The 25,623-nt window shown below is 58.5% G+C and overlaps 1 protein-coding gene across 1 annotated transcript; it reads left to right on the top strand.

Moving 5' to 3' along the window:
* Positions 1 to 144: 144 nt before the first annotated feature.
* Positions 145 to 25,623, top strand: LOC101945735 (V-type proton ATPase catalytic subunit A-like). The gene is made up of 15 exons (XM_005293745.5): positions 145 to 287; positions 3,612 to 3,736; positions 5,782 to 5,910; positions 6,667 to 6,881; positions 10,205 to 10,342; positions 10,993 to 11,144; positions 12,533 to 12,695; positions 13,638 to 13,746; positions 14,151 to 14,273; positions 15,053 to 15,167; positions 17,377 to 17,440; positions 17,545 to 17,748; positions 19,070 to 19,164; positions 20,872 to 21,043; positions 25,440 to 25,623. The coding sequence occupies exons 2-15, from the start codon at positions 3,655 to 3,657 to the stop codon at positions 25,530 to 25,532; spliced, it is 1,854 nt and encodes a 617-aa protein (XP_005293802.2). The 5' UTR covers positions 145 to 287; positions 3,612 to 3,654; the 3' UTR covers positions 25,533 to 25,623.

Here is a 25,623-nt window from a genome sequence, read left to right as displayed (position 1 = left end):
TGGAGCTGCGGGGACTGTTTACTGTACACAGCTCTGCTGGCTGGTTGATGCTGGTTCTGAGTTCTCTGTTTCCTGACTCCCCTTCCGGTGACCTCCATGCCCTTCCCCAGCTCCCTAGAACCTGCTTGGGCTGGAACTGGTTTCAAGGCAGGAGGGAGCCAGCCCTGGCCCTGTCCTCTCTGCCTCCCTGCTGTATAAACCCATGTGAAGGCAGGGCACAGTCCGGGTGACTGCTCACAGCCTGCCAGCCACGGGGGCAGAGGACAGGCAGAGCCGGAGAACAGCAGGTAGGAAGAACACCACTTGCTAGCCGGCTCTTTAAGAGCAGAGCAGTGGGAATCAGGACTCCTGGGTTCTATTCCCAGTTCTGGGAGGGAAAGGGCATCTGGTGGTTGGAGCAGGGAGGTCTGGGAATCAGGACTCCTGGCTTCTATCTCTGGGAGCGGAGTGGTGTTTAGTAGTTGGAGCAGCGAGGGCTGGGAGTTAAGATTCCTGGGTTCTATTCTCAGCTCTAGGAGGGGAGTGGGGCTAGTGGTTAGAGCTGGAGGTGCTGGGAGTCAGGACTCCTGGGTTCTAGCCCCAGCTCTGGGAAGGGAGTGTGATTTAGGGCAAAGAGGACCTGCAAACATACATACGTGCCAGTCCCTTGCTGTTACTCAGACGCTGGCAGTAGGCCACAGAAAATCCCCTTTCAGGGAGATCTCCCCCACCCACCCGGAGAGGTTGTTTCCCTGAAGCACAGTTTTGGGGCCCCATTTTTCATCCCTCTGAGCCTCATGTTTGCCCCCTCCCTGCCCTGTCCCCAGCACTGAGACTCATTTATTACCCCTGGAGTTTTCCAGCCTGGCTAACTGGTGGCCATGGGCGCTGCTGACTTAGCCCAGGGCGTGCCCGGAGCCCTAGAATGCCGGGTCCTTTCCTCTGAACCCACCTCAGGCCATGGATTCAAGGGGCACTTCAGGTTCTCCTCCCCCACGCCTGGAAGTGACCCATTCAGTGATGGCATTTGGCCAGTCTCAGCTGTCTGCCCCATGGGGAAGGGCAGGTCACTTCACGCCCCCCCGCACTCACGTGGGTATCTGGCTGGTGAGTCTTGCCCACATGCTCAGGGTTTAGCCGATCGCCATATTTGGGGTCGGGAAGGAATTTTCCTCCGGGGCAGATTGGCAGAGGCCCTGGGGGGTTTTCACCTTCCTCTGCAGCATGCGGCACAGGTCACTTGCTGGAGGATTCTCTGCATCTTGAAGTCTTTAAACCATGATTTGAGGACTTGAATGGCTTAGACATAGGTTAGGGGTTTGTTGCGGGAGTGGGTGGGTGAGATTCTGCAGCCTGCGTTGTGCAGGGGGTCAGACTAGACGATCATGATGGTCCCTTCTGACCTTAAAGTCTATGACTCTATCTGCAGCCCTGCCCTGGGCGATAGGTGTTTGACTGGGACCCAGGTGCTCTGACTGCTCGTTCGCTGCCTCTGGGTTCCTGGATAACCCCACCGGCTCAGGTTTGCATGAGGACATGGGCTCTGAAGCTGAGCTATTGGGAAGCTGAGGCGGTGCAAACCCACCGAGCGACCCCAGAGCTTGGCTAGCAGATTTCCGGCACATCCAGTCAGCCTCCTTCTCCCCGGCTGCCTGAGGCTCCAGGAAAGAGGCCGCACTGGGCTGGCTCCTAGCTCTGCACAGTCTCTGATTAGCAGGGATTGTGCTTCGCAGGGGTTTTGGCAGCTGCAGCTCCCCTCTCTGCAGGGCAGGGCTCCCCGCACGGGCTGGCACAGAGGTTGGTTCCTCTCCCCCCAGCAGGCAAATGAAACCCAAACATGCCCTTTGCTGCGTCTGCCCATGACAGGTCCCTGCCAGCCCAGGCTGCCTGTGCATCGCCAGCAATGAGAGCAGAACCGGAGCCGGCTGATGTGAAACACCCGAGGCTCCGCGGCCTGAGCTAAAACACTCCCTTCTGTTAGCCCAGGCTCTCCTCACCCACTGAGTGTGTGTCCCAGCCACCACTAGAGGGGGCTGGCAGGTTCAACACAATCGGCCCGGGGCACGGCCCTGCCCACCTGGACTACCAGCAAAGTGCCCTGAGCTGCCCCTCCTGCCCTCCGCTGCATGGTGCAGGGGGTGATGGGGCTTGTGTGAAACGAGCTGGTGGGTTCTCAGCGCAGCAACAGGGTATCCATGGGTCCCGAAGCACCTCGGCATTGTTGGTCCTGCCCTGGCTGGCCAAGGAATGGATGGGCCATAGAGACTGAGCTCACCACACCTGGGGGTGGGGGTGTCCATGCAGGGCAGTGTCGAGGTGAGTGCAAAGTTTGTGAAAACCAGGCAGCTAGCCTGTCAACCCCAGACTGGTGCCTCTGGCAGCGGGCCACAGCTGGTGCTTCAGGGGAAGGTGACCCTGGTCCTACAGCGCATCACAGAACAGTTGTGCAACACTCTGTGTCCCCTTCCTGACCTGACTGGCGTGATCGTGCCCTGAAGCCTGAGGGTTGATCAGCCTCATCCAGGGGTGCTGGAGCAGTGTGTACAGTGGGGGTGCTGAGAGCCATTGAACCAAACTGTAAACCCTGTATATAATGGGAACCACTTCAAGCCGGGGGTGCGGCAGCATCCCCAGTACCCCTAGTTCCAGCACCTATGGCCTCGTCTGCATTAGCACAGCTGTAAACATCACCCAATTTCCCAGTCCCAGTCGCAGAGTGTGATACTCAGGCACCTGCAGCAGGGAGTTCCCCAGGATGCACAGGCAGAAACATCCTTTCCTTTGGGTTCCTTTACAGTCCCCAGACACTGACTTCATCCAGTGACACACCTCCATTGCCACCCCCCTTTCCTATCCTGGGAGTCAGGGCTCCTGGATTCTGTTCCCAGCTCTGAGAGGGGAGTGGGGTCTAGTGGTTGGAGCAAAGAGGACTTGCTGATATAGTCGACTACGTGCTATCTCCTGGCTGTTACTCCGTTAGGCGGCTCTGGCATTTGGGGCTGGAAAATCCCCTCTCCGAGAGATTGCCCCCTCCCTCCCCAGAGAGGTGAGTTCCCGGAGAACAAGAATGAAGAGCTGAGCCCTAGGAATGGATGATCATAATGGTTCCTTCTGGCCTTGAGCAGGATGCAGTAATCTGCTGCTGAACCAGCAGGGGGCACTCATATGTCTCTCTCTAGTAGGTCCTACTAAAATTGAGTGCTTTTTCAGCCCCCGCTCCACCTCCTGTCCTTTCTTCCTGGACAGGAGTTGAGGGCGCAGCACGTTTCTCAAGGGGTTTGAATCAGCCAAAGGGGCGGCCGGTCTGGGACGTTAGGGGGGTGCCCATCCCTTTGGGCGCTACATACCCAGAATCCTTGGCTGTTTGCCTCTGGGTTGCCCAGCTTAGAAGCAGGGATTTAAAACCTGTTCCAGTCCCAGCTGCCCAGCCTTCCCCTCCACATTACGGGGCCTGCTCTGCCCTCTTGCCCAGAAGGGTGTGAGTTCTAAACCAACCATGCTGCGTTTTGTGGCAATAAGTTCAGGTAGGGACATAGGTACTGGTGCCCATGCGGGCAGCCAGCTGGGTCTGCAGGGCACCCGCAGAGCCAGTGACTGGTTTGGTTTAAACGTGTCTGTGTTTGGAAACTCAGCTGCCACCAAACTCCGGAGCTGGTTCCCTGCCACGCCGGAGCCATGGAGTTCTCCAAGCTGCCCAGGATAGAGGATGTGGAGAAGGAGAGCGTGCTGGGGTTTGTCCATGGCGTCTCCGGGCCAGGTAGGTGACGGGGATGCAGCTCCGAGGGGCAGGCAGACGTTGGCAGGGTGCAGCCATGGCCCGTGCGGTGCTAGCAATCCAGGCCTGGCAGGCCCAACTGGGACAATCTGAGGACAATCTACCCGAGGGTCTGGAATGCAAACTCATTTCCTGGGCACTCTGGGGAAGAAGCACGTCTGGCCACGAAACAAGGGAAGAGGAAAGAAATCTGGATTCTTTCCTTTTTTTTAAAATACAAATTTAAGCATTTATTATTAATATTATTTAATTTAAAGGTCTGGTTTAAATGTCTATCCAGTTATTTACTTCCCCGTGGGTGATTTTTGACTTTCTTCCCATTGTCTGTAGCTACGGTGGATATTTTTGACCTGTTCCTTTAAATACTTTCCCAGCTGTTAGCGAGATTTCAGATTTCTCAGAGGGCATTTGCTTTTTTTTTTTTTTCTGGACCAAGAAGTTTGACACGTTAGCAGTCCTCCTGTGACAACAGCACCCTCTTCCCCCCTGCCACTCCCTGGATAGCCACGCAGCCCCTGCTCTGGTGACAGCCAGCTCTGCCTTCCGATAGCCAGCCTGTGGGTCTAAAAACGTTCCCAGTAACTCTGTTAACGTGTCGAGAGTCCCCATCGCTCTTCACGGCCCATGTGGAAGCAGTTTTGGTTGGAAGCGATAAAGATTTTATGCCGCTCATGGAAAATTTTTAGTAAAACTCCAGTTGCAGCTGCAGGCGCTTATCCTGGATTTAATTATCCATGGGTTTAATTTTAAGTACATGTGACCTTTCTGCCAGATGGAGCCAGCAGCAACAAAGGCCAGGCTCGAGCCCCCACCCAGTGACCTGGGACAATTACACACCGCTCCCTGGGTGCTGCTATGAGACAATAGTTCCCCTCTCGCAAGCACAGAGTCTGAGTGTAGCAAACACCTTTAATAAAAGGAGGGAAGTAACTCAGCATTCATTTGGGAAAACACTGCAACTAGGTCTCATAAACATAAACCATGAGCAAACGGCCCACCTCCAAGTAAGTTGGGCAGTGTCCTTTTCCCCTCAGGGTCTTAACTCCAGCAACCCAACAGTCCCTTGAATGTGCCCGTCCCTTTTCTGCACCCCACTCACAGTTGCTGTCCTTGGCCAGTGCAGCCCCAGAGTTCAGAGGTTCATCTGCAGAGTTCATCTCTCACCCTGGGTGGAAGGGGTAAGGAGGCACCTGACACGCTCCGCTGCTCGGGCACTCGCTTGTCGCCCCAACAGCCGATTGCTGCGCCTCTCTGCAGGGCTCTGCTCTGGCCCTCTCCACCAGCCACGCTGGTGCCTAGAGCCGGCCCTGCTGGCCACTCACCAAGATGTCTCCAGGGCCCCCCACTTAACACAGCTCTCAGTGATTTCAGCTCTCGGTGAATTCAGCTGATAGTGGGGGAACCTCACTGCTGGTGCACACTGGGCAGTCTCTTACAAGAGAGACACTGTCCTGAAGTAGGTCTACTCCTTAGACCTGCAGCATGTAACAAGACTGTCAGTTGAGTCTAAATTAGCTCTGTTATTACACAATGGAGAGAGGCAGGGTGAAGAGGTCTCTGCGTAAACAGGGCCCACACCCCCAGGTACAAGTACCTGTCCCAACCCTCTCTCAGGTCATTGGGCTTTGGAACCCATGTCCCCTGCCTAGCGAGTGCTGTTCAGTTGAGGGTGAGTCCCTCCATTGGGGTAGGCCAGGTACAGTTCTGCTGCCCTCGGTTCACACAACAAGGATAACAACCCTTTATTACTCCTGCCCTGATAACAAGGAGACTGGGGATCCCACAGCAGTCACAAGTGATCATTTGGGTAAGAGAGGGGTAGGGCTGGGGAGAGGGGTGGGGGTAGGGAGATACAGGGGGTGGGTGCAGGGGATACAAGGGGCGGGGGAGAGGGGTGGGCCGGGTGAGCTCTGCTGAGAGGACCGGATGCTAGGGGCCATGCATGCCCCTGGGTCAGAGGCGTCTCCCCTCCCCTAGCCCAGCCCTGGGCGCCGCCCCGGGGTCTAACCTCCTGTCTCTCCCCTCAGTGGTCACCGCCAGCAGCATGGCCGGGGCCGCCATGTACGAGCTGGTGCGCGTGGGGCACGCCGAACTGGTGGGTGAAATCATCCGTCTCGAGGGAGACCTGGCCACCATCCAGGTGTACGAAGAGACCTGTATCCTTCCTGCCAGGCCATGCCCCCAGATCCCCCCCAGACCGTGGCCTCTGAACCCCCTCCCAGGACACATTCCCTGCCCTCCCTCTCCGGCCGTGTGCCCTGAACCCGCCCCCCCAGCCACGCTCCCTGCCCTCCCCCCGAGGCTGTGTGCCCTGAAACACCCCCCCCCGGCCACGTTCCCTGCCCTCCCCACCAGGCCGTGTACCCTGAACCACTCCCCCGGCCATGTTCGCTGCCCTTCCCCCCAGGCCTTACCCCCTGAACCTCCCCAGGCCGTGTGCCTTGAACCGCCCCCCCGGGCCACGTTCCCTGCCCTCCCCCCGCAGGCCATGTACCCTGAACCCCCCCAGGCCACGTTCCCTGCCCTTCCCCCCAGACCATGTCCTCTGAACCCCCCCAGGCTGTGCCCCCTAACCCCCCCAGGCCGTGTCCTCTGAACTCCCCACCAGGCCACGTTCCCTGCCCTTCCCCCCCAGGCCGTGTACCCTGAACCCCCCCCCACCAGGCCATGTTTCCTGCCCTCCCCTGCCAGGCCGTGTACCCTGAACCTTCCCCCCGCCCCCCTGGTTGTGCCCCCTGCCAGGCCTGCATCTCAAACCCCCTGATCTCCCTCATCACCTGGCCATGCCTATCTATCTGCACCCCCCTCTATCTATCTATCATGGGGGGACCCTGAATATGTTTGAGCCTGTTCCCACTCCCACCCCTGTACATGTCTCTGGGCCTGGAGCCCTCTCCTGAACGCTGGTGCAGCGGGGGTCTGCGTGGGGGACCCGGTGCTGCGGACGGGGAAGCCGCTCTCGGTGGAGCTGGGCCCGGGCATCATGGGCTCCATCTTTGACGGCATCCAGCGCCCCTTGAAAGACATCACAGAGCTGACCCAGAGCATCTACATCCCCCGTGGCATCAACATCCCCGCCCTATCCCAGGACGTCAAGTGGGACTTCGCCCCAAGCCAGAGCATCCGGGTAGGGGCAGTGCCTGGTGTGAGGGAGGCTTTGTCAGCAGGAGTCTCGCCCTCTCCGAGCCGGTTCCCAAGCACCGAGCCAGAGCGCCCCGCAGGGGTCTCTGCAGCTCCAGGCACGGCTGTGCCCAGCTCAGGCTGCAGCAGGCTCACCCGGTGGAGGAGAGAACCCAGGAGACCAGAAGGGTCTGGCCTTGTGTAGAGGTGCAGAGGCAGAAGATGCCAAAATACCCCAGCAGGGCAACAACACTCATGCACCAGCTCCTGGGGAACATGCCCTGGGGACTCAGGCACAGGCTGGCACCTCCAGCTGCACAGTGCCCCCTGCTGCTAGGGAGAGCAACCCTTAGTGACACCCTCCCTCCCTACAGCACAGCGCCCCCTACTGAGCTCTCACCCCGCCCCCTGCAGCACAGCGCCCCCTACTGAGCCCTCACTCTGCTCCCTTCAGCACAGCGCCCCCTACTGAGCCCTCACCCCGCTCCCTGCAGCACAGCGCCCCCTACTGAGCCCTCACCCCGCCCCCTGCAGCACAGCGCCCCCTACTGAACCCTCACCCCACTCCCTGCAACACAGCGCCCCCTACTGAACCCTCACCCCACTCCCTGCAACACAGCGCCCCCTACTGAGCCCTCACTCCGCTCCCTGCAGCACAGCGCCCCCTACTGAGCCCTCACCCCACTCCTTTCAGCACAGCGCCCCCTACTGAGCCCTCACCCCGCCCCCTTCAGCACAGCACCCCCTACTGAGCCCTCACCTCACCCCCTTCAGCACAGTGACCCCTACTGAGCCCTCACTCTGCTCCCTGCAGCTCAGTGCCCCTACCGTGCCCCCACCCTGCTCCCTTCAGCACAGCACCTCCTGCTGAGCTCCCACCTCTTTCTTTGCAGCACAGCACCCCCTAGTATCTGACTGCCAGGGGAGAGCGCCCCCTAGTGACCCCCTCACTCCCTGCAGCCCAGCATGCCCTAGTGCTACTCTGGGATGTTGGGCTTAGCCCTGACTGCCTGGGGCCAGTGTCCACTAGTGAAAACTTGAAAAAACTTGAAATTTGGCTCCTGCGTTTCCTAAGCTCCTCTGCCTCGAGGGACGCAAGGAAACCAGCACTTTTGTCTGCTTCTGCTGCTCCTTCCCACCCCCCCAGCTCATCACGACTGGGGTCTGTCACCATGACGCCCCAGCCAGAGACCTCCTGTGGGGAAGGGGCTGCGGGGGCAGACGAATCCCTGAGGATAAGCCAGGACCGGGGGATGGAAAGGAGCAAAGAGCAGTGAGGAGAGACACAGGGAATCCGGCCTTGGGTTGGGGATGCTCCCCATAGGAGGCAGGCAGCTCTTGGAAATCTTATGAGGGTCTGTGCCAAGCAGCACCTCCTACAGGTCAGACAAGAACAAATCACATCAAACCAACCTGGTAGCTTTCTTTGACAGGTAACAAGCCTTGTGGATGGGGGGAAGCGGTAGATGTGGTATATCTTGACTTTAGTAAGGCTTTTGATACTGTCTTGCATGATCTTCTCATACACAAACTCGGGAAATACAACCTAGATGGAGCTACTATAAAGTAGACGCATAACTGATTGGAAAACCATTCCCAGAGAGTAGTTATCAGTGGTTCACAGTCAAGCTGGAAGGGCACAACGAGCGGGGTCCCACAGGGATCAGTTCTGGGTCCGGTTCTGTTCAATAGCTTCATCAATGATTTAGATCAGGGGTGGGCAAACTTTTTGGCCTGAGGGCCACATTGGGGTGCGAAACTGTATGGAGGGCTGTGCCTCCCCAAACAGCCTGGCCACCACCCCCATCCACCCCCTCCCACTTCCCGCCCCCTGACTGTCCCCCTCAGAACTCCGGACCCATTCACCCCCCCTGCTCCTTGTCCCCTGACCGCCCCCTCCTGGGACCCCATGCCACAAACCGCCCCCCCCAGGACCCCTCCCCCCATCCAACTGCCCCCTGCTCCCTGTCCCCTGACTGCCCCCCAGACCTATATCCACACCCCCACCCCCTGACAGGCCCCCTGGGACCCCACCCCCTATCCAATCCCCCCTGTTCCCCGTCCCCTGACTGCCCTGACCCCTATCCACACCCCTGCCCCCTGACAGGCCCCACCCCCTATCCAACCGCCCCCTGCTCCCTGTCCCCTGACTGCCCCCCAGAATCCTCTGCCCCTTATCCAACACCCCCACCTTACCATGCAGCTCAGAGCAGCAGGAGCTTGCAGCCAGCAGCGGCGTGGCTGCAGGGGAGGGGGAACAGCGGGGGGCGGGGGGGCTAGCCTCCCCGGCCAGGAGCTCAAGGGCTGGGCAGGAGGGTCCCGTGGGCCGGATGTGGCCCGTGGGCCGTAGTTTGCCCACCTCTGATTTAGATAATGGCATACAGAGTACACCTACAAAGTCTGCGGACGATACCAAGCTGGGAGCAGTTGCAAGTGCTTTGGAGAATAGGATTAAAATTCAAAATGATCTGGACAAACTGGAGAAATTGTCTGAAGTAAATAGCATGAAATTCAATAAAGACAAATGCAAAGTACTCCACATAGGAAGGAACAATCAGTTGCACACATACAAAATGGCAAACAACTGCCTAGGAAGGGGCAATGCGGAAAGGGATCTGGGGGTCATAGTGGATCATAATCTAAATGAGTCAACACTGGCAAAAAAAAGCAGACATCATTCTGGGCTGTATTAGCAGGAGTGTTGTAAGCAAGACACGAGAAGTCATTCTTCCGCTCTATTCCGCAGTGATTAGGCCTCAGTTGGAGTATTGTGTCCAGTTCTGGGCACCGCATTTCAGGAAAGATGTGGACAAATTGGAGAAAGTCTAGAGAAGAGCAACAAAAATGATTACAGGTCTAGAAAACATGACCTGTGAGGGAAGATTGAAAAAACTGGGTACGTTTAGTCTGGAGAAGAGAAGACTGAGAGGGGACATGATAACAGTTTTCAAATGCATAAAAGGTTATTACAAGGAGGAGGGAGAAACATTGTTCTCCTTAAGAGCTGAGGATAGGACAACAAGCAATGGGTTTAAATTGCAGCCAGGGCGCTTTAGGTTGGACATTAAGAAAAACTTCCTGACTGTCAGGGTAGTTAAGCACTGGAATAAATTGACTAGGGAGGTTGCGAAATCTCCATCACTGGAGATTTTAAAGAGCAGGTTGGACAAACCCCTGTCAGGGATGGATAATAATTAGTCCTGCCACAAGTGCAGGGGACAGAACTAGATGACCTCTCGAAGTCCCCTCCAGTCCTATGATTCTGTTTTGGCCCTGCAGTCTCCTGGGAGGCACCGTCCTGTAACTCACGCTTCTCTTCCCCCTTTCCAGGTCGGGAGTCATGTGACCGGTGGGGACATCTACGCCCTGGTGGCCGAGAACTCCCTCATCAAGCACAAGATCATGGTGCCACCCCGGAGCCGGGGCACCGTGACTTACGTTGCCCCGCCGGGGCACTATGACATCTCGGTAGGGTCGCTGCTGAGGGCGGGGACCGGTGTGGGCAGCGAGTATTCCCCATTATTCATACAGCAGCCGCCGGGCGCCAGGGCCGTGGGCGCTCTCCCATCGCGCTGGCTGCTGCTGATGCCGGAGCTGCGGCTTTAGCGCTGGTGCAAAGGGCAGCCCCCAGAGTTGCGCTTCCTGTGTCTCAAACGACATAATCAGACAGTCACTTCCTGTTTGCTTATTACTGAGCCAGAGCCCCTATATTTAATGAGCCGTTTGCATTCCTCTCCCAGCAATTGGCTCGTCCAATCAGTTGTAGCCCTTGGACATGTGGTTCTCTCACTCGAGGGTCTAATGTCCCTCTCTCCAAGGGAATCCTCTGCAGGTAGCTCATGGCCCGTGCCCGCCCTGCCCACACAATCCCACTGGCAGTTCATGGGCAGTATTGTCCCCCACTTACAGATAGGGAAACTGAGGCATAGAGTGGGCACACTGAGACACCAGCGGCTGGGTAGGGCCCAGAATACAGGGAGCACAAAGATGATTAAAACCCCTTAGCCCTCTCCCCCCCCCAGTGCAGGGATGGGGTAGCTGAGAATCAGCGCTGGGGCCTCCCACCCCCTGTGGCGGCTGGCTCTGGGCCCCGCTCAGCCGTGTCTGCCTGCCCCCAGGATGTGGTGCTGGAGCTGGACTTCGAGGGCGTGGCGGAGCGGCTCACCATGCTGCAGGTGTGGCCTGTGCGGCAGATCCGGCCTGTGACGGAGAAGCTCCCCGCCAACTACCCGCTGCTGACTGGCCAGAGGGTCCTGGACGCCCTCTTCCCGTGAGTGACGCCCCCGGCCCCACTCTCAGCCCTGCCAGCAGGTGGAGGTGGAGGAGAGACCGCAGGGAGATGGTGGGGTTGGGGCTCTTTCACCACCTCCCCTGGCACCGAAGACAAAGACAAGGGAGAGCAATGGGAAGTGGATGTCTGCCAGTGTCCAGCAGCAGGGAGTGCTGTGAGGAGCGGGGCAGGAGCGCTGGCTGTGCGGGGAGCTCCCGGCTACTCCAGGCCCAGACTTTCCCAGCAGGGGACGCTGTGGGGAGTGGGGCAGGAGCGCTGGCTGTGCGGGGAACTCCCGGCTACTCCAGGCCCAGACTTTCCCAGCAGGGGGCGCTGTGAGGAGTGGGGCAGGAGCGCTGGCTGTGCGGGGAGCTCCCGGCTACTCCAGGCCCAGACTTTCCCAGCAGGGGGCACTGTGAGGAGTGGGGCAAAAGCGCTGGCTGTGGGGGGAGCTCCTGGCCCTGCCTCGGTCAGCTGGAGAGTTGTAACCTCAATAACTGATAAAAGCGCGGGATGTATTTTCGTGGCTTTGGTTTTCTCTGATGCCTTGACACCCCCCCTCCCCCCCCCCCCCCCCGCTCCCTGGGCCAGCAGCTCCCTCCTCCCCATGCCACAGAGAGTCTGGGGGAATATAAATCACTTTCCACCCACTCTTCGGTATTTTGGGTTGATGCCAATTTCTCCTCTTGCCAGCACGGCAGTCCTTTCCCATCCTTCGCTCCCCCCTTGTCGCTCCCGCTTCTAGCCCCGTGCCCCACCCCACAGGCCTGACTCCTCCTGCCCTGCTCTTGGTGTTTACACAGCATAAAACACGGAGCCTGTTGCGTTTCACACGCACTTTGCCCCCGGGGCCAGTGACCCTGCTGCAGCTGGAGAGCTCACGGGGCTAAGCAGACAGCTGTGAGCCTGATGTGCTCCCAGCCAGCATCAGCCGGAGTCCCGGCTAGGGTAGCAATCGGAAGCTAGGTTGCTAAGAGATCTGCCGTGGCATCTATAGCCCCCCAGCCCCTTTGGTGCTTAGGGTATTTGCTGCCCCTTCTCATGTCCCCCCGCCCAGAATCAGCGTAGTACCCCGTATCCACAATGGCCATCAGCAGGGATTGAGCCCGGTCCTGCGGACACAGCTCTGTGCCGTTTGAGCTACAAAAGCAGCCATGTGGGGGATAAGGAGGAGGCTTTTATAGTCACTGGCGACCAGTGGGCGCCCTGGTCACCTCCCCCCCAGCTAGCGTGGGGCTGCCCTGAGTGACCACAGGGAGGTGCGGGCCGGGAACGTGCCCTGCCTGCGGGGGGAGCTGCCGAAGCTCTGAGCTCCCCGGGCGGGGGGGAGGGGGCTGTGCCCCAAGGCACCTCCTGTGCTGCTGGCTCAGGGCCCCTTTGACCCCCAGGTGCGTTCAGGGCGGGACCACGGCCATCCCGGGGGCCTTTGGCTGCGGCAAGACGGTCATCTCGCAGTCGTTGTCCAAGTACTCCAACAGCGACGTCATCATCTACGTGGGCTGCGGTGAGCGCGGCAACGAGATGTCAGAGGTGCTGCGGGACTTCCCTGAGGTGAGCTGGGGGGATGTCCGGGGGGGGTGAACCCAGCTGGGGGGGGGGTGGAAGTCATGGGGGTGAACCCAGCTGGGTGGGGGGCGTGGGGGCTGAACCCAGCTGTGGGGGGGAGGGGGACGGAAGTCATGGGGCTGAACCCAGCTGGGTGGGGGGCGTGGGGGCTGAACCCAGCTGGGGGGGAGGGCGGGAGCCATGGGGGTGAACCTAGCTGGGGGGGAGCCATGGGATGAATCCAGTTGGGGGGGGCAGGAATCATGGAACATGGGAGGTATCTCACTGATGAGGTTGTGAGCCATGGATGATGGGAGGCGTGGGGGTGGGAACCCTGGCCCATGGCGGGTCCTCTCCTTATGCTGGGGCAGCTCATGAGCTGGGGGTGCTGTGGACTTGGGGGGATCATGGGTTTTCTGGGCTTCTCCAGTTAAGCTTGGAGCTCAGGAGCCGTTTCCCTCCTGTCACCAACACCTGCGGCTCCCCTGGGGTGATGTCATGACTCTCCTGGCTCTGGGCTGGTCCCAGCTGGGACCCCTGGCCAGTTCGGTAGGGGTATATTGGGCCAGTCCCAGTTCGAAGCTCCTGGCCGGTTCCGTAGGGGTGTATTGGGCGGATCCTTGTTGGGAGCCCCCTGGCCGGTTCGGTAGGGGTGTACTGGGCCAGTCCCAGTTCGGAGCCCCCTGGCTGGTTTGGTAGGGGTGTACTGGGACTGTCGCAGCTGGGAGCTCCCTGGCTGGTTCAGGAGGGGTGTACTGGGCCTATCCCAGCTAGGAGCCCCCTGGCTGGGGGAGTCAAGGCCGGGCTGAGCCAGGCATCTGTTTCTGTCCATCCCACTTGTCCCTGGACGGGAACATCTCCCAGGGGTTCTCCAAGTCTCCTGGGCCTGGGTTGCATCTGCGCCGAGAGTCCCTCCCTGGAACTGACCGTGCTGCGCTCTGTCCCCAGCTCACCATGGAGGTGGATGGGAAGACGGAGACCATCATGAAGCGCACCGCGCTGGTGGCCAACACGTCCAACATGCCCGTGGCTGCCCGGGAGGCCTCCATCTACACAGGTGAGCACCTGCCCTGCCCTTGGGGCTGGGGGGGCACTGGGTTGGGATTGAGGGGCACTGGCAGAGCTGTGGAAGGGGGAACCCAGAACTGGCATAGCAGGGGGCTGCGGGTCGGGATTGAGGGGCACTGGCAGAGCTGTGGAAGGGGGAACCCAGAACTGGCATAGCATGGGGCTGTGGGTCGGGATGGAGGGGCACTGGCAGAGCTGTGGAAGGGGGAACCCAGAACTGGCATAGCAGGGGGCTGTGGGTCGGGATGGAGGGGCACTGGCAGAGCTGTGGAAGGGGGAGCCCAGGACTGGCATAGCAGGGGGCTGTGGGTCAGGATTGAGGGGCACCGGCAGAGCTGCGGGGAGCTGGCAAGGGTCCGTGGGATTCATATTTCCGATGCTCGCGTCCCGCAGGGATCACGCTCTCAGAGTATTTCCGCGACATGGGCTACCACGTCAGCATGATGGCCGACTCCACCTCTCGCTGGGCCGAGGCGCTGCGTGAGATCTCCGGCCGGCTGGCGGAGATGCCTGCAGGTGATGCTCTGCCCGCTGTGCAGCCGAGGCCTTGCGCCGAGGGCAGCTGGGGGACCGCAGGAGGGCAGGGCAGGATTAACCCCAACTCTGAACCCCTCTCGGAAAGCAGAATGGGGCCCAGCGAGTCTGCGTCCCCCCGAATCCAGCCACGTTCCCTGAGACAGCTGGTTCCCAGCGCTGGGGCATGGGGCCAGGCATGTTCCCACTCCATTGGCAGGGCCTGTGACTCTGTCTCTCTCCTCTGCCCTCTTCACTGACCATAGTTGGTAACATCCTGCCTCTATGGGTGCTGCCTTGATGGGTGTTCTGACGTGTCTTCCCCCCCTCCACTGCCCATTATTGGTTCTGTCCCTTTTCCATGGTTACCCCCCCCCCCCACTTGCTGCACTGATTGGTGCCATCCCCAGGCAGCCCCCGATTGATGTCGTCCTGTCCCCGGGGGCACCCCCTGGTCCCAGTGTGCTCAGACTGTGGGGGGCAAAGGGGCTCCCAGCTCCGGTGTGGGGACCGGTGAGGTTACAGCCCTGGGCTGTGGAGGGCCGAGTGCACTGCAAGGGGCGAGGCTGTGCCGAGATGGAGCCCCCTCCCCGTCGTGAGAGGCACCCCAGGCACATCGCTGGCCAGGGTGCTCTGCAGCCCCCCATGCTGTCCGCCCATTGGCTTGGGAACCCCCACCTCCTGCCCCCCGAGTCAGCCTGGGCCAGAGGGCTCCCCCTGCTGGTGCCACTGGGACCCGCCCTGCTCCGAGCACCCCCAGACACTGTGACTTTGCTTTCCAGACAGTGGGTACCCGGCCTACCTCGGCGCCCGCCTGGCGTCCTTCTACGAGCGTGCAGGACGGGTCAAGTGCCTGGGCAGCCCAGAGCGGGAGGGGAGCGTCAGCATTGTCGGCGCGTGAGTCCTTCCTGCCTTCCCTGAGTGGCCAGCCGTGACGCTGACAAGGCGGGGAGTCAGAGCCGATATGGGGAAAGGCCCCTGACACCCCCTACCGGCCAACACCCCCCACGACTCCTGACACCCCCAACAACCCGACACCCCCACAATCCCCGACACCCCCATGCCAGCCAACACCCCCCACCAATCCTGACACCCCCACAACCCCCTGGCAGCCCCAACATCCCAACACCCCCATACCTGCCAACACCCCCCACGACTCCTGACACCCCCAACAACCCGACACCCCCACAATCCCCGACACCCCCATGCCAGCCAACACCCCCCCACCAGTCCTGACACCCCCACAACCCCCTGACAGCCCCAACATCCCAACACCCCCATACCAGCCAACACCCCCCACAATTCCTGACACTCCCAACATCCTGACACACCCACAATCCCCGACACCCCCAAACCAGCCAACACCCCCCATGACTCCCGAACCCCCCCGACAACCCCAACATCCCGACAAACCCACAACCTCCGACACTCCACACCTGCCGACCCCCCCCACCACTCCTTATATCCCCCCAACCCCCCAACATCCCAACACCCCCACAACCTCCAACAACCCATGCCAGCCGACACCCCCGCACAACCCATGAGACCCCCACAACCCCCTGACACCCCCATGCCAGCCAACACCCCCCACGACTCCCAACACCCCCAACATCCTGACACACCCACAATCCCCGACACCCCCACACCAGCCGACACCCCCCCATGACTCCTGACACCCCCAACATCCCGACACCCGCACAACCTCCGACACCCCACACCTGCCAACACCCCCGCACAACCCATGACACCCCCACAATCCTCGAGAATCCCACAACTCCCTGACACACCCACAACCCCTGACACCCCCATGTCAGCTGACACCCTCCATGACTCCCGGCACCCCCACAACATCCAACACCCCATGTCAGCCGACACCCCCACAACCTCTGACACCTCCAACATTCCCGACACCCCCATACTGCACAATACCCCCAAACCACCTGCCCCCCCCAACACCCCCATCCATCCATCTATCTCTGCATCTGTCCATCTGTCAAGGCTGTATCCCCACTTTGAACTTTAGGGTACAAATGTGGGGGCCTGCATGAAGACTTCTAAGCTTAACTACCAGCTTAGCTCTGGTCCACTGCCACCATCTCAAGCTAATTCCCTTCCCTGGGAAGCCTTGAGAAACCTTTCACCAATTCCCTGGTGAATACAGATCCAAACCCCTTGGATCTTAAAACAAGGAGAAATTAACCATTCCCCTCCTTCCTCCCACCAACTCCTGGTGAATACAGATCCAACCCCCTTGGATCTAAAAACAAGGAAAAATCAATCAGGTTCTTAAAAAGAAGGCTTTTAATTAAAGAAAAAGGTAAAAATCATCTCTGTAAAATCAGGATGGAAAATAACTTTACAGGGTAATCAAACTTAAAGAGCTCAGAGGACTCCCCTCTAGTCTTAGGTTCAAAGTACAGCAAACAGAGATAAACACTCTAGTAAAAGGTACATTTACAAGTTGAGAAAACAAAGTAAAACTAAGACGCCTTGCCTGGCTATTTACTTACACGTTTGAAATGGGAGAGACTTATTTAGAAAGATGTGGAGAACCTGGATTGATGTCTGGTCCCTCTCAGTCCCAAGAGCGAACGAACTCCCAAACAAAGAGCACAAACAAAAACCTTCCCACCCCCCCAAGATTTGAAAGTATCTTGTCCCCTTATTGGTCCTTTGGGTCAGGTGTCAGCCAGGTTACCTGAGCTTCTTAACCCTTTACAGGGAAAAGGATTTTGGAGTCTCTGGCCAGGAGGGATTTTATAGTACTGTTCACAGGACAGCTGTTACCCTTCCCTTTATAGTTATGACACCATCCATGCCTGAATCCATCCACCCATCTCTGCATCCATCCATGTTTGCATCCATCTGTCTGCCTTCCCCTGCATCCGTCCATCCACCTATCCATCTATCTACCTATCCCTCCATCCACCCACCTCAGCATCCGTCCACTCATCCTTGCATTCGTCCACCCATCCATCCCCGTGTCTGTCCCCCACTCATCGCTGTGGTACATTAGCCTCACCGGGGGGCTTAGCACAATCCGGCTGTGGATTAGCGTCCGTACTGGCCAGTTGCTCAGACTAAGCCCATCTCCATGTCATCCCAGGGTGTCCCCTCCGGGAGGTGACTTCTCCGACCCTGTGACCTCTGCGACCCTGGGGATTGTCCAGGTGAGTCTCCCTGGGGCCTTTGACCCCCTTGGGAATCGCCCCCCCCCTCGTCCTGTCCTGTTCTCATCCCCCCTCCCCCGCGGCGTCTCTCCCGCCCCACCCAGGTCTTCTGGGGGCTAGACAAGAAGCTGGCCCAGCGGAAGCACTTCCCCTCCGTGAACTGGCTCATCAGCTACAGCAAGTACATGCGGGCGCTGGACGAGCATTACGAGCGCCACCACCCTGAGTTCACCGCCCTGCGCACCAAGGCCAAGGAGATCCTGCAGGAGGAGGAGGACCTGGCCGAGATCGTGCAGCTGGTGGGCAAGGTGAGGGGGCAGGGACCGGGTGTGACGGTTCGGTCACAGAAACTCCCTTGAGGCTGTCACCTGACGTGCTGGAATTACCTCTGAGCCCGTTTTCCCTGCCAGCTTGGGACTCCAGAACCCTGCCTTGTTGAGCCAGACACGCTAGCCTGCTGCAACACAGCCCCAGGGTCCGGGCCACGCCCCCAAAGCTGCAGACTTTAACCAAAAACTGCTCAGCATGTCACCTATCTCCAGCACCCAGACACCCAGCTCCCAATGGGATCCAAACCCCAAATAAATCTGTTTTACTCTGTATAAAGCTTATACAGGGTAAACACATACATTGTCCACCTTCTATAACACTGATAGAGAGATCTGCACAGCTGTTTGCTCCCCCAGGTATTAATCACTTACTCTGGGTTCAATAATAAACAAAAGTGATTTTAACAAGTATAAAAAGTAGGATTTAAGTGGTTTCAAGTAATAACAGACAGAACAAAGTAAGTTACCAAGCAAAATAAAACAAAGCACGCAAGTCTAAAACTGATTACAGGTAAATCTCACCCTCAGAGATGTTCCAATAAGCTTCTTTCACAGACTAGACTCCTCCTAGTCTGGGCCCGATCCTTGCCCCTGGTACAGTCCTTGTTCGTTCCAGCTCAGGTGGTAACTAGGGGATTTCTCATGACTGGCAGCCCCTTTGTCCTGCTCCACCCCCTTTTATAGTTTTGGCACAAGGTGAAATCCTTTATCTCTCTGGCTCCCCACCCTTCCTTCTAAATGGAAAAGCACCAGGTTTAAGATGGATTCAGTACCAGGTGACATGGTCACATGTCCTGGTAGACCCCAAGCCTCCATTCTTCCCGGCCTGACTCACAGGAACACAGGAAGCTTGCAAGTAAACAGAGCCATTTACAACCAATTGTCCTAGTCAATGGGAGCCATCAAGATTCCAAGCCATCATTAATGGCCCACACTTTGCATAGTTACAGTAGGACTTCAGAGTAATACTACATATTTCTAGCTTCAGATACAAGAATGATACATTCTTACAACTAGGATGACCGCACTCAGTAGATTATAAGCTTTGTAATGATACCTTACAAGAGACCTTTTGCCATCCAACATATTCCACTTACATTATATTTACACTCATAAACATATTTCCATAAACATATGGAGTGCAGCGTCACACCGGGACAGGGACTGAGGGGGAGACAGAAGGAGTAGGGGGGGGGAAAGGAGAGCAAAGGGGGGAGGAGAGGGGAAGGGATGGGGGAGGGGAATGGGGGGAGAGGAGGGCCAAGCTGTGCCCATCATGCCCCCTGTGCTCTCCCCACAGGCCTCCCTGGCCGAGTCTGACAAGATCACGCTGGAGGTGGCCAAGCTGATTAAGGACGACTTCCTGCAGCAGAATGGCTACTCCTCCTATGACAGGTACCAGCTGCCCCGGCTCCTGGCCTGCCCCACAGCCACAGCCCCATGCCGCTCTACATTCATCCACGTCCACCCCCATCACGCTCTGTCCATCCCCGTCTACCCCCATCGCTCTCTGTCTGTCCTGGTTCACCCCCATCGCTCTCTGTCCATCCTCCATCCACCCCCATTGCTCTCTGTCCATCCCCGTCTACCCCCATCGCTCTCTGTCCATCCCCGTCTACCCCCATCGCTCTCTGTCTGTCCCGGTTCACCCCCATCGCTCTCTGTCCATCCTCCGTCTACCCCCATCACTCTCTGTCCATCCTCCGTCCACCCCCATCGAGCTCCATCCGTCCCTGTCCACCCCCATTGCTCTCCATCCCTGTATCCCCCCATCTCTTGCTCTCTCCCCATGCCCTACCTCCATCTGTCACAGTAGCTCACTGGGTTATCTCTAGAGCTCGCTCCCTTTGCCCTACCTCAGGTGGCCCAGCGGTTCCAGCTGAAGAAGGCATTCTTCACTTCCTGTCCTAAATGACTGCTGGGCGTTGACGTGCCGCACCCCAGGGTCAGCTGGGTTTAGCAGAGAGGGAGCGACTCTCCTCTTGCTTCCACTGGCACGGATGGGTTGGAAATGGGTGTGAGGGGTAGGGTTACCATATTTTAATTTTTAAAAAGGAGGACACTCCATGGGGCCCTGGCCCTGCCCCAACTCCTACCCTTCCCCGCCCCCAGCCCCACCCCAACTCTGCCCCCTCCCCTGAACGCTCCGCCCCCTGCTCCTCCCCCTCCCCTGCTTCCCGCGAATCAAATGTTCACGGGAAGCCTGAAACAGGGAGGCAGCAGGTAAGCTGGGGCTGCGGCGGGGTGCAACACGGCCCAGTCCGGCCCCCCGGGATGAGCGGCTCCCTTTGGCGGCCGGCCGGCAGGCCCAGGCCAAGGGGCTCTGGCCCCGGCGTCTCCCGCCCGGCTCGGGCCCTGGGGCGCTGGCCCCCGCCCAAGTGCCCGCACCCTTGGCCGAGCACCGCGCCGGCCCCCGGCCAAGTGCCCGCGCCCCCGGCCGAGCACCGCGCCCCCGGCCCCGGCCCTGGTCAAGCACCACGCCAGCCCCCGGCCAAGTGCCCGTGCCCCCGGCCGAGCACCGCGCCCCTAGCCCCGGCCCCCGGCTGAGCACCGCGCTGGCCCCCGGCCCCGCACCGCCGGGCCCTCCCTCCCTATTTTCCCGGACATGTTCGGGTTTTTGGGATTTCCCCCCGGACGGGCATTTGAGGCCCAAAAAGCCGGACATGTCCGGGAAAATCCGGACGTATGGTAACCCTAGTGAGGGGTGAAGCAGGGACCGGGACCAAGGGACCCACTGGGGTGATGAGAGAGGCCGTGATGGGCTCATGTTGACCGGGGAGGGCTCTGATCTGGGGGAGGAACTGGGAGAAGAGTATGGCCCACCTGTGGTAGCCCTGGAGCCCAGGCTGGCAGAGGTGCCCCCCCCAAGATCTCCATGGGGTCCCTCACTGCAGATGGGAGCCTCGTTCTCTAGCTCCCTCCCCACCTTGAGCACTCTCTGTTGTTGAGTGACCCCCCCACCCCATGAGCTGCTCGCTGCTCCAGGACGGCCGTGCTCTGGGGCAAGACTGACATCAAGGAGCAGCTCTGGCGCTGTGTCCATGGGGGCTGCTCCAGAGGCTCCCTGACACCCCTGGGCCGTTCCTATCTCTGCCGTGGCAGGTTCTGCCCCTTCTACAAGACGGTGGGGATGCTGCAGAACATGATCGCCTTCTATGACATGGCCCAGCATGCGGTGGAGTCCACGGCCCAGTCTGAGAACAAGATCACCTGGGCCGTGATCCGTGAGAGCCTTGGGGACATCATGTACAAGCTGAGCTCCATGAAGTTCAAGGTGAGGCACTAGGCAGCCCTAGCTCTGTGCCGACATGTTATTACATGGGCAGTTGGCTCTGGGGCTGAAGGGGTTAACAGTGTGTTAGCTAATTAAACTGCTCCATAAGGGCTGGTGCTGCATGGCTTTCAGATCCATCCATCCACGCTCCATCCTTCCATCCATCACCCACATTTCATCGATTCATCCATCCATTCGCTGACCAGCTCATCCTTCCATCCACTCATCCTCCACTCATCCATCCATCCTTCCATCCATCCATACTTAATCGATTCATCCATTCATCCATTGACCAACTCATCCTTCCGTCCACCCATCCTCCATCCATCCTTCCACCCATCAGTCACCTACACTGCATCCATCCTTCTATCCACCCTCCATCAATCCATCCATCTAGCCACTGGCCTGTCCATCAATGCATCCTTCCACCAATCAGCTCATCCATCCATTGATCCTTCCATCCATCCACCTATCCACCAACCTATCTATCCATCCATCCATTCACTGACCAGCTCATCCTTCCATCCACTCATCCTCCACTCATCCATCCATCCTTCCATCCATCCATACTTAATCGATTCATCCATTCATTCACTGACCAGCTCATCCTTCCATCCACTCATCCTCCATTCATCCATCCATCCTTCCATCCATCCATACTTAATCGATTCATCCATTGACCAGCTCATCCTTCTGTCCACCCATCCTCCATCCATCCTTCCACCCATCAGTCACCTACACTGCATCCATCCATCCTTCCATCCACCCTCCATCAATCCATCCATCTAGCCACTGGCCTGTCCATCCATGCATCCTTCCACCAATCAGCTTATCCATCCATTGATCCTTCCATCCATCCACCTACACTCCATCAATCCATCCAGCTATCCACCAACCTATCTATCCATCCATCCATCCATTCTTCCACCAATCAGCTTATCCATCCATCGATCCTTCCATCCATCCACCTATCCACCAACCTATCTATCCATCCATCCATCCACTGACCTGTCCATCCATTCTTCCACCCATCCATCCAACCATCTACCCACCCATCCAACCAGCCAGCTCTTCACCCACTTACCCTTCCACCTCCCACTCCCCTTGCATGCACCCCCCTTCCTTCCACCTGCAGTTTCTGTACTTAGCCGTCCCCTTGCTGTCTGTGACTCCAGATCACTCACTACCAGGTGACCTGAGGAACCGCGCTCTCGCTTCCCTGCTGACATGCTGGAGTCACTCAGTCCAGTGCTGCGTGACCGGACTGTCACCTCCCAGGACAGAGATGCCATCCAAGGCCTCAGTCACACCCCCCACATGGGGGGGGTTCCCTTTGGCCCCGACTCTTTGCAGTGGCCCCACCTTAAAGCCATGGCCTAGTCCTGCTTTAGGAAGTTGGGGATGGGGCACATGTACAAGAGCCGCATGCTGGATTCGGGGTTCTCTCACTTCCCCTGTTTGGGCAACCAAGGTCTCCCCCCCCCGCTCCCCAGACCACCCTCCCTGGCTCCAGGTGGTTGGGTCTGTCCCAGAGGAGGGAGGACCCAACCCCGCACCCACCTAAGCAGAGTTCGGGGAGGGGGCCTGTCAGCACCCCGCCAGCAGAACCTGATGAAAGAGTGTCTGGGAGCTCCTCCCCGCTCCCCGAGCCCTCTGCTGGGGAGCTGTGGGGCACAGCGGATGGTTGTCTCAGGCTCTCTGCAGACTCAGGCAGGCGTCGCTGCTGTGGTTACACTCAGGTCAGCCATGAGGGCTGAGATCCCGTCACCAATATGTAGCGAGGGCCCTGGCTGGGGACTGGTCACACCTGGGCCTTTGTCCAGCCCCGCAGCCTGCAGGGCCCTGCAGTGACACCAACCATCTAGTGCATCTCAAAGCGCTTTGCAAAGGAGACAAGTATCATTATCCCCATTGTACAGAGGGGAAAACTGAGGCGCAGGGAGGGGAAGGGACTTGCCCAAGGTGACCCAGCAGGCCCGTGGCAGAGCTGGATATAGAAGCCGGAGGCCCAGGCAGTGCTCCACCCACTAGGCCTCACTCCAAGGGCTGGGGTCTGTCCCTGCACTGTGGAGGAACTCGCTGTCCTCCCTCTACAAGGCCTAAGTCTCTTTGTGCAACAATTTCAGGGCCTGATCCTGCTTCTGTTGAAGTCCAAGGCCTGTTGTCCTGGCCGGACAGGATCACTGTTACAGCCAGCGCCCAGTACCCTGGTGGTGGGTGCAGTGGTGATACCCTGGACAGGCATGGGGCCTTCGCCCGCGGCCATGCTGAGCGCGCCCGCTGCTGCAGTGCTCAGGGTCTGACCCTGCCCCCCATGGGAGTTTGGCCCCTGACTCCATGGGGCTGGGCCATTGGTCCTGAGCCTTGCTGGATTGCTCCCCTAGAGCTGCGCTGGAGCCTAGCGGGAGCCGGCGCTGCCTGAGGAGCAAGGCTGGCACAGCCTGACTCTTGGGGGAATTGTCACTCGGCCAAACTCTGGGGTCCCTGCTGGGTTTGCACTGGGCCCTCAGGTGGGCGCCCCCTGCTGGCTCCAGGGGTTGGGCTCAGGGCGCTAAGCTCTGCCAGCCTTAGTGTCACAGTTGCCCCCGCCCCCCCCACCAGGCAGCTCAGCTGCATCGCCAGCCGTAGCTGCTGATTCGGCTGCCTGGGCTTTTCAGGAGCCCGACCCAAGATGTTTCCCAACGGGGCTGGGTTCCCAGAGGGGACCATCCCACTACCATCACATGGGGCCAGATCCCTGAGAGCTCAGGGCCGGATTCCCCAGGGCGCCCCCACCCCAAGCAGGGTTGGCCTGGCAGCAGTGACACTGTGACTCACTGTGACACTCAAACCCTCGGTGCCACGGGGGCATTGACCAGCCGCTCTGTGTTGGCGGGTGGCCCGGAGAGCAGATCCTTCAGTGAGCGCCACTCCCACCCAGAGCCAGCACCCGGCTGAGCCATTTATGTCCCGAGAGTCTCACGTCGGGCTCCCTAAATCAGAGGCCAGTTTGGCAAAAGTTGGCCCTGAATTTGTACCACACCTAACACAATGAGGTCCTGCTCTCTGCCGAGGGCCCCTAGCTGCTACGGTAATACACATAATCTATAATACAGTAACTCCTCGCTTAACATCGTACTTACGTTCCTGAAAAAATGCGACTTTAAGTGAAACGATGTTAAGCGAATCCAATTTCCCCATAAGATTTAATGTAAATGGGGGGGAGGGGGTTAGGTTCCAGGAACCTTTTTTTTGCCAAACAAAAGATTTTATATATATAAGTATAAGTATAAGTTTTAAACAATTTTATACAGTACACAGCAATGATGATTGTGAAGCTTAGTTGAGGTGGTGGAGTCAGAGGGTGGGATATTTCCCAGGGGATGCCTTGCTGCTAAATGACGAACTAACACTCGGCTGAGCCCTCAAGGGTTAACACGTTGTTAATGTAGCCTCACACTCGACAAGGCAGCACAAACGGAGGGAGGTGAGACAATATGGCAGAGAAAGACAGAGACACACACCCTGTGTGAGAGAGAGATGCGCATTGCCCCTTTAAGTATGCTGACTCCACTCTAAGTACATTGCCTTTTTAAGTAGATCCGCAAATTGAGACAGCAGCTGCTGCCTGCAAGCTCCCTCCGTCTGTCCTGAGCCCTGTCGTGCCCCCCCCCACTCTGTGGAGATGGGGTACAAGAGCGGGGGGAGGGGGACACCCTGACATCAGCACCCCTCTTCGCTCCCCCCCACACAGCAAGCAGGAAGCTCCCGGGAGCAGCTCCAAGGCAGAGTGGGGAGCAGGGCTGGCTCCAGGCACCAGCTAAGGAAGCAGGTGCTTGGGGCGGCCAATACAAAGGGGCGGCACGTCCGAGTCTTCGGTGGCAATTCGGCGGTGGGTCCCTCAGTTCCTCTCTTCCTCTTCGAGCTGCCGCCGAAGTGCCGCCGATCGGCTTTTTATTTTATTTTATTTTTCCGCCACTTGGGGCGGCAGAAAACCTGGAGCCGGCCCTGGTGGGGAGGGACATCTGAACTGCCCAGCAGTTGATGGTCTGTTGGGCGGCAGCTTCACAGGGAACTTAGGGGAGCTGATGTGGGGCTGCCGGTCCACCCTGGTTCCAAGTCCCCCAGCTAGCTCCAACCGGCTGCTCTTCCTGCAAGCAGTGGACAAAGCATGTGGCTGCCAAACAACGTTATAAGGCAGCATTGCCCAACTTTAAACGTGCGTGTTCTCGAATTGATCAGTAACAACGAAACGACGTTAACCGGGATGACGTTAAGTGAGGAGTTACTGTACTAATAGTAAATGGAGCTAAGCCCCAAGTCCCCTTTGCTCCTTCCCTGGCCTTTCCGGTCTGGTTTGAGTCGAAGGGGTTTTCTAACAACCCACGCTCGTCTCTCCACCTCTCTCCTTTCCAAGGATCCGGTAAAGGACGGCGAAGCAAAGATTAAGGCCGATTACGCCCAGCTGAACGAGGAAATGCAGAACGCTTTCCGCGGCCTGGAGGACTGAGGGTCAGCAACCGGGGCCTCGCTTGGGGCTGGCTGGTGATCTGGGTCTTTATCTGTAATGTCTATATTTATAAAATTCTTTTTAAATGGTC

The sequence above is a fragment of the Chrysemys picta genome, chromosome 20 (genome assembly GCF_011386835.1).
Source record: "Chrysemys picta bellii isolate R12L10 chromosome 20, ASM1138683v2, whole genome shotgun sequence".
Classification (NCBI taxonomy): domain Eukaryota; kingdom Metazoa; phylum Chordata; order Testudines; family Emydidae; genus Chrysemys; species Chrysemys picta.
The sequence above is the reverse complement of the archived record's forward strand: the minus strand, read 5'-3'. Positions and strand labels throughout refer to the sequence as shown.